The 13,146-nt window shown below is 41.1% G+C and overlaps 1 protein-coding gene across 3 annotated transcripts in view; it reads left to right on the top strand.

Moving 5' to 3' along the window:
- Positions 1-6,331: 6,331 nt before the first annotated feature.
- Positions 6,332-13,146, top strand: part of LMAN1 (lectin, mannose binding 1) — a 28,545-nt gene continuing 21,730 nt past the window's right edge. For all 3 annotated transcript variants that reach the window (XM_006731535.3, XM_081801093.1, XM_081801094.1), the window contains exons 1-4: positions 6,332-6,604; positions 10,113-10,267; positions 10,349-10,456; positions 11,603-11,664. In XM_006731535.3, the coding sequence (XP_006731598.1) occupies positions 6,367-6,604; positions 10,113-10,267; positions 10,349-10,456; positions 11,603-11,664 (563 nt within the window). In that variant the 5' untranslated portion in view covers positions 6,332-6,366. The remainder of the gene's footprint in view (positions 6,605-10,112; positions 10,268-10,348; positions 10,457-11,602; positions 11,665-13,146) is intronic.

Genomic DNA, 13,146 nt, shown 5'->3' on the forward strand with positions numbered 1-13,146 from the left:
CCCAGTTCATTAACCGACTGGCCTTTGCATTAACAGCCCCTCCACCCGGGGGTTGCCTTGGAGACAAAGCTTCCTGTGGGTAATCCAAGATTATCTAGCTCTTTATCCTGCATGTGACCCTTAATTACTTGCTAAATTAGAATGGTTTTCTGAAAATCACAAGCGGAGGTTAATATGTTCTTCCAGAGCTGGTCAAGCTAAGATGACACTGAATTCACAGGGAATTCAAGTTACATGATCCCTGAAGGCGTCTCTTTGAGTAAGAAGATGAACTCTCCCCCTGGGAGGCATTGCCCCCCCATAAAGCCCCTGTCACTCACTGTTCCTCCGCCTGCTTTTCTAGTTGTGGTTTAATCTTCTCGGGACAATTCACTATGTCAATATTGAGCAGATTCATTCTGGTGCAGGATCCTGCATCCATTTGTCTTTGATAACTAACTGCTTTAAATTTAAGTACGTATTTTTACCATAGTTGCAGGGTTTTTACTCTATGCATTTCATCTGTGCAGTCACCAAGCTTCATGTACCAATTTGGGACAAGCAAGGGAACAGAAGAAACTATTTTAAAAAACAGAAGTAAACACTTTGGGGAAAAAAGTTGGGGCACTAGCGTGTCCTCCCTTACATTATGTAGGCCTCAAAGGGAGATTAGTGGAAGGAGGGACCCTCAGAATGCACCTAATAAGATGCCTCTTCAGATGGTTTTTGGAAGTAAAATATGAGTAAATGCAGGTATTGAATGAGAATATCATGACAGCATGCATTTAGCATTACTACTTGTTTAATCATCTAGACGATACTGAAACCATTGAGTGTAGTTCTAGAAGTTAAAAAAAGAAACTACCTTGGGGTGCCTGGGTGGCTCAGTCATTAAGCGTCTCCCTTCGGCTCAGGTCATGATCCCAGTGTCCTGGGATCGAGCCCTGCTTCGGGCTCCCTGCTCTGCGGGAAGCCTGCTTCTCCCTCTCCTTCTGCCCCTGCTTGTGTTCCCTCTCTCGCTGTGTTTCTCTCTCTGTCAAATAAATAAATAAAATCTTAAAAAAAAAAGAGAGAGAGAGAAACTGGCTTAACATTTAAAATATTATGAATAGTTCTCAACATAAAAGTAACAAACTAGAAATACTAGAGACCCTGGAATCTCATAGGCATCTATCCAGGAAGTGTTTAGGAAACAACCGAACTGAATGTGTTAGAAATAAACACCATTAAAAAAAAAGGAAGAAACACTGTTGGTGATCGGACACCTCATATTATTCATGCAGACTTTTGAAGGAGTTGTTAGCAAATTGCTAAAATCCTATTCAACAGGGATGTTCACTGATGACATGTAAAGCTTTGTGTGTTCATGATTATATTCCTCAGCTGTATACCACCTTTAAAAATATTTAAGTATCTGTTGTGTATAAGGCATCAGCAGCCTTCATTTTGTCCATATGTAGTGGTCAAAGGAGGAATTAGCAGAGAAGTCCTGTGAAAAATCATTTTATTAGATTTGATCATAGCTTAATCATGGCATGTGTGAAACACCCAGAAATTGACTATGGTACACTCAGATTAGCCATCAGAGTGAATTTGCTTTTAGAGAGAAGTTTGGCAAATCTTGGAGTGGTTCCTAATGGAAACAGAACTCTTTGACAGTGTTTTAAAGTAGTTTCGTTCAGCATTTCCGAAAGTGTATTCCACCAGACAGGAGTCCTGCTGTATGTTAACAGCCTTGTGCAAAAAAGCTCCTGTGACCAAATAGCTTTGGGAAATGTGTTAAAACAAAATCAACTGGGCTTCACCACTAGAGAATTTCTATGAGCTTTTAACCCTTTAATGTGCATACGGAAGCTCAAGTCTCCTACACTCGTTTGCTTATAAAACTCTTATCCTCATAGTATCTCATAGCATATCTTGGCACCGGGGAGTTTTAAGGAGCACACTCTGGGAAACACCTTTTTGTTTCTCTTACTCTGATTTGACAAATGGGTGCAGATACAAATGATACAAAGATTGACCAATCAACCATTCCATTATTACACCCTCACCTATAAGAGGTACCCTAATTAAAAACCATCCTGAGAAGGATTTAAGCAAATTGCGTATGGCTTTGCCCTAGCAGTTACACAGCCTTGCAGAGACAATAATGACTCCATAAGCCAGGAAAGGCGATCCAGAGAGGGAACACAACTGTTCTGTGTAGAGACTCCATCCAACTCTGTGTTCGCCTTCCTTAGAAATCTTACATCTTGCATCCCTGTTGATTAAAAAGATCTGATTATTTGAACTATGGTGTCATCTTGAATTGAAAACTCTTTGTTCTTATAATCATGTTATCATGTCCTCCTAATTTAGATTACTCTTCCATCTTGCATCCTTAATAATGCATAAATTCTATGACATTATCATGTTCTTGCTTAAACAAGTGTAGGAGTTGCTGTTGGTTGTCTTCTGATCTTTCATTTCAACCCTCTTCTTTCTAAACCGGACCTCAACTTGGGTCAGATATTCACCCCTCCCACATATAGCCCATGTGGCTCAGGGGAGTCAACTCCATCCCCAGTTCCTGAGGTAGATCATGATTTGTCTAAGCCAGTGATTCTCGAAGTGTGGTCCCCAAACAAGCATCATTAACATCACTGGAACTTGTTAACAATGCAAATCCGTGGGCCCCATCCTCGACCTATTAAATTACGAATGTTGGGGTAGAGTTCCCCAGGTAATTCTGAATCACACTAAGATTTGAGGACCACTGTTCTTAACCAAATCTAGTAATCCCATATTCTTATCAGTAATTGATTCAGTGTGTGGTCTTCCCTTGGCCGCTGTGGGCATGTAACCTAAATTGAATAAAGAACAGAAGTTTGAGGGCACCTGGGTGGCTCAGTTGCTTAAGTGCCTGACTCTTGGTTTCAGCTCAGGTCATGATCTCAGGGTCCTGGGATCAGTCCAGCGTCAGGCTCCATGCTCAGTGCAACATCTGCTTGAGATTCTCTCCCTCTCCCTCTGCCCCTCCCCCTCCTGTGCAAGCTCTCTCTCTCTCTCTTTCTCTCTCTCTCTCAAATAAATAAGTAAAATCTTTACCAAAAAAGAAGAAGAAGAAGAAGAAGAGTAGAAGAACATATTCCAAGGTTGGAAGAGATTTTTTTTTTTCTCTCTCCCATGGAATATGAAGAAGGAGCTGCCATCTTAGAAGTTGGAGAGAAGCCTGAGGACAAAGTGAATACAAGGTAGAGCCAAGGAAATTTCAAAGATGCACAGCCAAACCTTGTACCTTCCCGCACCCAGTCCTACCTCTAACTTACAGTTCTGGGGAAAATTTACAGTATATGTTATTGTTTCAGTCACTTTAAATTGAGTTGTTTTGTTTCTATAGCCCAAAATATCCCATTTATTAAAATATGTGTACTAATTTTCTCATTGTTTAAGATTAAATCTGAATTCTCTATACAGGATATATTCTTATTGCCTTGCCTCTAGTATAGTGGAGTATTCAATTATGCTTAATGAGTGATACAAATGAACACATGCATGAATGAATGAATGAATGATCACACACTGAAGAATCAAGCAGATAATATCATCATTTTTATTACTCTTATCAAATATGATTGATTTAGAGTCATTACGAGGCCCCTGAAATAGTTAATCCATGAATGCAAATAATGACTTGTCATGTAGCCTTAGTTTTAACGCTATTATTTGCTGCAACTAAGTGAAAATTTTTCCAGCCATTTTAAGTGAAAATGAGAGTCTATTATAAGCTTACCGAAGTGTCTCATGGACCACATATTTTTATCCCTGACTCTAGCCAATAAGAATGAGTACCACTGGTAAGGGTAATGTAGATGAGTTTAAAAAAATGTTTTTGAAAGGGATCACCAATTATGGAAAAACAACACATTGATCCACAAGGCTACTTCAATGAGTGGGAAGACCAGGAAGAAAAGACGCCTCCCAATCTGCTCCTGGTCTTTTTATTCATTTAAGAGCAAAGCAACACCATGGGTTTTATAAATGGGAGAGTCCTTTCAGTCTTCTGGCATCTAAGACACTTTTTGCTAGCACAGGAGAGGCATACAAGGAGTCCTGCTCTTACCAGGAAAAAGTTACAAGGAATCAGTTACCAAAGTGAGCCCCAGTACTGCTACTTCATTTCTCAGCTCTGTGCTGGGCTCAGTAGGATGGGGAGAGACTTCCATAATTTCTATCCCTCTTCTGATGCCACTCTCTAATGCCTGCACCCGACTCTTCTCCTCATTCTGCCCACCCCTTGGCCTCCTGTCCTCCTTTCTTTGATTTCGTCCATTCTTTCTGTTCAGTCTGGAGGTGTTTTGTTACTTTCCTACACTTGCAACACTCCGCCATATTTTATAAAACTCATATATTAAAACAAAACAAAACAAAAACCAACCTTATAGTATTGACCCAAAGGTAAAACCTCATCCTTTTGTTTTTGGTTTTTTTAAGGTTTTATTTATTTATTAGAGAGCAAGAGAGAGAGAAACAACATGAGAGGGGAGAGGGTCAGAGGGAGAAGCAGGCTCCCCACTGAGCCAGGAACCCGATGTGGGACTCGATCCCAGGACTCTGGGATCATGACCTGAGCCGAAGGCAGTCGCTTAACCAACTGAGCCACCCAGGTGCCAAACCTCATCCTTTTGTAAAGAAGCCTTCATGTTTCATGACTGATTTATAATTGGGAAAAACTTGAAGAAGGACTTTTAAGATGTTCAACGTGTTATTTTACGGGAGATATACATATAGTTTGAGAAAGAGGACTATTTCTTATAAATGAAATAGCTAGGGCAAAGCCTTGTTGTTAAATGAAAATATTGGGTTAATTTCCTCCTAAATGAGTGAATGTATGTTTATCACCCTGAATAGTGCCTGATACATAGTAGCACTCAATACATGTGAGCTATGATATCAGTTAGGACTGCAGGTAACAAAACCTGGAAATAATAGCTTAAATGAGTGAGGGTCTTATCTCAGAAAACAGAAGTCTGGAGATAGGCAGGCTTGGCCTGCCAGAGAGCTCAAGGAAATCATTAAAGATAGGGGCTCCTCTGGCTTCTTGGGCCATCATTTTTAGTGGTCACAAGATGACTGCGGCTGTCTAGGCATTGCAAACACATTTCAGGCAGGAAGCAATACAAACATGGAAAAGGAAAGCCTTCACCTAGTGAGGTTTTACCTTTTTATTTGGTACCTGACTCTCTCCTCAGGCATTTCTGCCTACCTCTCATTAAATGTCCTGCAGGCTGGAGAAATGAGTATTTCAGCTGTACATATTGCCACCCTGAACAAAATGGTCTTAACAGAAGTAAAAGATGGAGGGTGTGATGAAAGGGGATTAGGAGAGAAACAGGTAAAGCCTTCTGTTTTATTTTTTTTATTTTATTTTTTTATTTTTAATGTTTTGAATTCATTCACTGTATCAAGTTCTCTTGTCTCTTTTGTTTCACTTGCCCTACTCTGGTCTCACTCCAGACACTAGTCACCTCTCCCCTAGATGTTCTCTCTCAACAAGAACTTGCCCCGTTTTTTCTCCTTTAAGACCATTACAGACACTTCCTATTTTCAAGGGCAATATCCAAACTCCCTAGCTTAATATTCATGGCCCTCTGTTTGAAATGCGCTAACACAGGTTGATGGAGCTCAGTGGGCTGGGACCATCATAACACCAAACTATGCCCTTGTTTCTGGAAAGACTTGTCGCCTAATGAAAACTGGCTACCGAACAATCAGTATCACATCAAAAGAAACTACTTTCTTCCAACAAATACTGGAACACTTTATTAGAGCCAGATAGGACAGATGTGGTGGGTCCACAGGTGTTAGGGCTCGGGAATTCCACCTCTTTTTTTTTTTAATTAATTCATGAACGACACAAAGAGAGAGAGAGAGAGAGAAACAGGCTCCCCAGGGAGCAGGGAGCCCCATGCGGGACTCGATGCCAGGACCCCGGGATCACGATCTGAGCTGACGGCAGCCGCTTAACCGACTGAGCCGCTCTGGCCCCCTCCGGAATTCCACCTCTAACTCAGGTTATGAGGCAGGAAAAAGCTTCTTGCAGGTAGGCATGTGGTTTGCTCCTCCAACACTCCCAGTCACGTGGGAAGGGAATATTGGAGACCTTTTCCCGCCCCAAAGAGGACGGGAGGAGCTCGCGGACTGCATCGCCTCCAGGCCCCGCCCCCTCCCGCGGGGCCCCGCCCACTGATGCTCCGAGTCCGCCGCCGGGCTAACGGAGTCCGGGGGCGGGGCTCACCCTTGCCCTCGGGGTCTCTCGGGCTCCGCCAATCAGCGAGCGCCCTGTTGGCCGTCCGCAGCTCCCGCGCCCCTCCTCCTCCCGCCGGCCTCCGCTTCCCAGAATCCAAGATGGCGGGATCCAGGCAATGGGGTCCCCAGGCCAGAGTTCAGCCTCTTTTCTGCGCCGTGCTGCTGTCGCTTAGTCGCTTCGCCGGGAGCGACGGCATGGGAGGCGACCCTGCGGCCGCTGGTGCCGCGGGCACGGCGGCCGCGTCGCCACACCGCCGTTTCGAGTACAAATACAGCTTCAAGGGACCGCACCTGGTGCAGAGCGACGGGACGGTGCCCTTCTGGGCCCACGCGGGGAGTAAGCCGGGAAAGAGGGCGGGGGGCCAGGGTCCCCTCCCCGCCTTGCGTCTCCTCTCTACCCTGTCCCTGCTGCACACCACTGGCGTGGTGGACCCTTCTCAGCAGCCCCTCCTGCAGGTCGGCTCTGGTCCGCAGGGCTCTCTCCGCCTGCGCCCGACTCTTCTCCCCATTCTGTCCACCCCTCGGCCTCCAGTCCTCCTTTCTTTGATTTCGTCCGTTCTTTCCGTTCAGTCTGGAGGTGTTTTGTTACTTTCCTACACTTGCAAGCACTCAAACTCTCTTCTAAGCATCGCGTTTCACCCTAACGCCACGTCTCTACGGGAACGTCCCGCAGCCCCACCCCCGGCCATCCCAACCTGAGACCTGTTCAAGCAGCTTCCCTACCTCCTTTCCCGCTGTTCCTAGGTCCTCCCCTGCTGTCTTTTCTCCGGTGCAAGCAATGGTTAATGCTCCAGTTCGTACCCCCTGATGACTCCAGAGATGGCTGGCATATGTTGATTTTAGAGTCGTTTTTAAGTCTTTTTATGTCCGAGGACATTGTTACGCTATTGGAACTACTACACCTTGAATTTGCCTCTTCCAGTGACTTGGTGTGGTCTTTGATCTTTTCAATTGTATTAACACATTATGTAACAAGAGTCCCACTCATCCCTTTATTTAGTAAAAGGGATATATTTTTTTTGTATTGTTTCTGCACTTGATATATTAAAATAACATTACATATACAGCCTCTTAAAAGTTGTATTTAGCTTTTTTGAAAATTGGAAGGAATCTGCTCCATGTTTTATTCACTCTGTGTGTCACTGTTAGTAGATAAGAGAGCCTTGCTAGACATTTACATATGTGAAAGAAAACGTATCTGTACTTTCTAGTGATGATGTGTCACTGCTGACTAAGGAATCAGCCGTAACACTTGGCATGCTGTAAGCTCTGTTCAGTGACCATCAGATGCACCCTTTGAAACAAGTGACAAATGCCTTTTTACGGGGTGAGAAGTTCTGGCATTTTGAGTTCCATCCCTGCGTAATTAAACAGTCACTTATATAAGGTTTGTATACATCGTTTTAGAATGTCAAGTGCTTGAAACAAAATATTCCATTTCTAGAAAGTAATTACTGAGTAGGAAACACACTTTTAGGAAGGACCATTTCACTGAAATTAATGTATAACTTGAAAGTGTAAAATTTCAATTTGACTTAATGACCAAGTCATTAAGTATTTGCAGTAGAGTGCCGTTATTTTGTTATTCAGCAGGCATTTGCTCTGTGCCCACTCATCAAGGATATATTGCTGGGCTTTTGTTATCAAGGTAACATTGTTCCTAATATACAAAGATGCTGCAGGTGTACCAAACACAAGTTTTGAGGGTTTTTGGTTTTTGTTTTGGAGTGATGATGAAGTTTTCAGTAGTGGTGATGAATGTGCTCACACTTTTTCACTTCTGCATCTCTCCCTTGCCTGCTTGTTCTTCTGTCTTTCACACTTATTATACCACATACATCAGCCAATTAAGAATGTTAATCAGCTACTCAAATTAGCTACCTTGACTTTCTCTACAGAGCCTATACCCAACTAAGCTTGTCTGCTGCAAAAATGTCAGGTCGTGTCCCTGGGTGAATTAAAGTTGTATGACTAGACTGAATTTGAAATAAAGGGATTAGTGTTTTAGTCATGACTTTTCTGCATACTGACTCTGGGAATCCCCGCTGTGAATACCCCTTGCTTTCATTATCACTAACTTTTACAGTCTCACTGTTTTCTTAACTCCGTTGATCATTTTTTCCCATCTCATTTTACCCTGAGATCCATTATTTAGAGCAATTTTTTTAAATAGAGAAATTTGAGATTTAGTTTAAACATGGCCCATTACATTCATCCCCCAGTGAAGATCAAATCGATGGTGTTTCTTTTCTTAACTCTAATGTCCTTTTGTACTGTTAGTACACATCCTGGGTTCATAGGGCACAAAAATGATCACAGCAATTTGTAACCCTTTGTAGCTCTCAGAGCTCTTTCGCCTGCATTTCTGATTTGATCATTTGTAGGCAAGGCAGGTGTTATCTGTCTTAGAGATGAAAAAACTGCTGCTCAGAAAGGTTAAGGTTCTTGGAAAAGGTTACATAGGTCAGGAGACTACAACTCATATCCAGGTCTTCTGATTCTGTGTCCACTACTCTTTCCATGAGGCTTGCCCCAACCTTTTAAGTGCTTGAAAGTGATGGTGACAGTGACTGATCTTACTAAAGTACCTCAACTTGTCTTTTGTCAGTTTTTCCTAGCTGTAAAGACATAATACAATTATTTCCCAGAATGGATGTCAGAACTGGTTAATACCTGAGAGGATGTGTTAGAATTGTTCAAACTTAGGCCTGATAGCTGCTTTAATAATATCTAGTTCTATAACAGGACTAGCTAACACTTATTGAAGTACTTCTGTGCATTATATGCCTATGAGGTTATTAGAGAAATGGAATAACTTGCCTATAATCAAACAGCTAGTAAGTGGTGGAGCTGGGATTTGAACCTAGCTTGAAGATGCAAACCACCATTTTGGGGATCACAATTCTCCTTGAGAATCTGCTGAAGCTAAAGAACTGTTTATTGACTTGAAATTGAGTTGACCCTCTCCCTAGAAGAATATATGTGCACAAAATTTTGCATATAAATTTTGGGGTGTTTATGGAAGTGATTGAGCCCAGCCCCTTCATTTTACAGGTGAACATATGGTGAACCCAAGACAGTAAGAATTATTTGCTCAAAGTCACACAGCTGAACTGAGGCTAGGAATAAGTCTCTTGATTCCTAGTGGTATGTTCTTTTCACACTGTTTGAGCTTTCTAACATTTGTAAACTGGTAAAATAGTTCCCAGTTTAAAAACAGTAATATGCAAGTTTTTGAGGTACTTGAAAAAGAATATAATGGGAATCAAATAGTTGATCTGCTCTTCAAGCCATAATTTCCTCCCTCCTGCCCCTTGAATTTTTAATGTATTGCAGCATTAATTTTATTTCGCCCAGAAGTATTTCACTATTTAAAAGATGGGGACAGGAAGGCTGTTAGAAAGCTCTAAAATTTTATTTTATCTTATTACTTTTAAATATTTATTTTTTACTATTTTTTTATTTTTTTAAAAAGATTTTATTTATTTATTTGAGAGACAGAAGAGAGCGAGAGAGAGAGACAGAGCACAAGGGGCATGAGGGGCAGAGGGAGAAGCAGGCTCTCCGCTGAGCAGGGAGCCGGACCCGGGGCTTGATCCCGGGACTCTGGGATCATGACCTGAGCCGAAGGCAGACGCTTAACTGACTGAGCCATTCAGGTGCCCCAAAAGCTCTAAAGTTTTAAAGTTAAAACTGTCAACACGTAATTTTTTCCTAACAAAATTATTGTACAGGTTACCGAGTTAAAATTAGATCTCTATAGACATATGGAACTGTTTGGTGATGGTTCCTTGAGTTCTACCTAATTATAACTTAAAGCTCTTCTTCCCTGATTTTTGTTCTAGATGCTATTCCAAGTTCAGATCAAATTCGAATAGCACCATCTTTAAAAAGCCAAAGAGGATCGGTGTGGACAAAGACAAAAGCAGCCTTTGAGAACTGGGAAGTTGAGGTGACATTTCGAGTGACTGGAAGAGGTCGAATTGGAGCTGATGGCCTGGTATGATAACTTCTTTAACTTAGAAAATGTATATCTATGCATATACCACTAACCTCTAAATGTCCCTTGTTATATTTACAGGCAGTTTGGTATACAGAAAATCAAGGCTTGGAGGGTCCTGTGTTTGGATCAGCTGATATGTGGAATGGTGTTGGAATATTCTTTGATTCTTTCGACAATGACGGAAAGGTATATTTGTTGTCAGGACTATTACCTACTTGAGCATATCTGCTAACTAAAGTTAGGCTATGAGAAATACTGCTTATTTAACACTTTTGTCAGGTTAGTAGTTTGAGAAATCCCCAAACTATATCCTAAGTATGATGGTTAGTCTTTATATAACTGAGACTTTAGAAATTTAAGCTCTTCGCTCCTGATTTGTCATACACCAACTTGAGGTCGTAATGGAGTTCTAACTCTGTAGAACTTAGCAGTGACCTCCCTCCCCGGTGCCCGAATGTGTTTAGTAATTTTGATGCGTAAGCCTGAGTCATTTAGAGGTAGGCAGTGAAACCGGCATTGTTTAGTATTATAGTCTGTTTTCAAGAAAATACCCTATGCATTACTACTACTAGCTCACATATTAATACCTTTTCATATGTTAATCCCTCTTTTTGATCCACCAGTATCTCTGATGATGTCATTAAGAGAGCCTAAAACAGTTCAGAACAAAATGTACTTGCGATTTAGTAACACTAACTTGTGCTGCATTAGCAGCCTTAAGATTGATGATCTTTGTTTCAGCTGGTAGTTTCTCTGCTGATTGTCAGAGGTCATTATTAGCAATTTAAAGGAGAACTTAATAACTCCTTGAATGCTGAGGTATATTATTAGTCCTTCTGTTACTAATCTCCCTTGGGTCCCACATAGTGAGTCCTCAAATATGTGTTGTAGTTGATTATTCACACAGGACACATCATCAGTCTTTATTGAGGTGTTAAGAGACTGTTTTTGAGGGCACCTGTGTGGCTCAGTTGGGTAGGCGACTGCCTTCGGCTCAGGTCATGATCCTGGAGTCCCTGGATCGAGTCCCGCATCGGGCTCCCTGCTCGGCGGGGAGTCTGCTTCTCCCTCTGACCCTCCCCCCTCTCATGTGCTCACTCTCTCTCATTCTCTCTCAAATAAATAAAATCTTTAAAAAAAAAAAAAAGATTGCTTTTGAATGATTATAAGAGTTTACTAATTTTTTCTAAATAAGTGGAAATCTTTTCTATTATTTTAAAATTTTGAGTCCTAGAATTTTAGAGATGTAAGAGACTTTATAGGACTTCTAGAATGATCTAGAATTCTTTGACCTAAGGACTTTTAAAACAAATACATTCTTTTTATTTTTAGAAAAATAATCCTGCTATAGTAATTATAGGCAACAATGGACAAATCCATTATGACCATCAAAAGTAAGTGTGTGCTTTTTATATTATTTGCAGCTTCTTTTTGGAAACCTTGTAAAATATATTGTTTCAAATTTGAATATTTTTCAGATGACATAAGATTATTGTTTTTCTTGAGATGTATTTTGTGACTTGGTAGAAAGTTCTTATTTTAATTTGGTCCTGTTTTAAAGTTCATTCTGTGGACCATCTCAGATTTCAAACATAAAAAAGAGTTCTTTTATTGAACCTAAAATTACATAATACTTTGAAAGATTTATAAAATGTTCCTGGTTCTCGATGATGCCATATCATGTTTCTTTCATCTTTATCTTTCAAAAATAAAGTTGAAACCCTTGACCAAACTAATGGCTGAGCAATTTACACCACCTTACTCATGCTTCATGTTGCTTTATTTAAAGATTCTCAATAGGCTACAAAATTTCCAAGTGTCTGGTATATTTATAATGTGTATGAATTAGGTATGTACATTTTTTATTTTTACATGTTTGTTTTGGGAGGAATTACCTTTGAGCCAATCAGTGAACTGTAAGAAAAATTAGTCATCTGCATTTCCGTTTACTGTTTCCTACCTTCGTGATTTTTAATCCTCCTAGTTTGTCATGACCACCTGTGGGAGCTATTTAAACCAGAGGTGCCAAGGCCAACCTCCTTGTGAGTCTGCTTCAGTTGACTTGGGGTGGAATCTAGGCATCTGCATTTTTAAAAGCTGCATATGTATTTCGATTCTGCCCTGACATAAAGGACTATTTTGTCCTTCTCTCAGGTAGAGGAGTAGAACTTTCCTCTTGCTGTCGGCACATGGTAGCTTTGGCTTCTGACGTTATCCACGAGTTCTGACAGGAATCACAGAAAACTTGTGCATTAACTTTGTGTCTTCTGCATACAAATGGCAAACAGACACATGAAAAAATGTTCATCATCATTAACCATCAGAGAAATTCAAATCAAAACCACACTGAGTTACCACCTTACACCAGTTAGAGTGGCAAAAATTGACAAGGCAAGAAACAACAAATGTTGGAGAGGTTGTGGAGAAAGAGGAACCCTCTTACACTGTTGGTGGAAATGCAAGTTGGTACAGCCACTTGGGAAAACAGTGTGGAGGTGCCTCAGAAAATTAAAAATAGAGCTACCCTGTGACCCAGCAATTGCACTACTGGGTATTTACCCCAAAGACAGATGTAGTGAAAAGAAGGGCCATATGCACCCCAATGTTCATAGCAGCAATGTCCGCAATAGCCAGTGTGGAAAGAGCCAAGATGCCCTTCAAGAGATGAATGGATAAAAAAGATGTGGTCCATATATACAATGGAATATTACTCAGCCATCAGAAAGGATGAATACCCAACTTTTACATCAACATGGATGGGACTGGAGGAGATTATGCTAAGTGAAATAAGTCAAGCAGAGAAAGTCAATTATCATATGGTTTCACTTATTTGTGGAACATAAGGAATAGCATGGAGGACATTAGGAGAAGGAAGG

This window comes from Leptonychotes weddellii, chromosome 13, assembly GCF_054177405.1.
Source record: "Leptonychotes weddellii isolate Sample4059 chromosome 13, ASM5417740v2, whole genome shotgun sequence".
NCBI classification, from domain to species: Eukaryota; Metazoa; Chordata; class Mammalia; order Carnivora; family Phocidae; genus Leptonychotes; species Leptonychotes weddellii.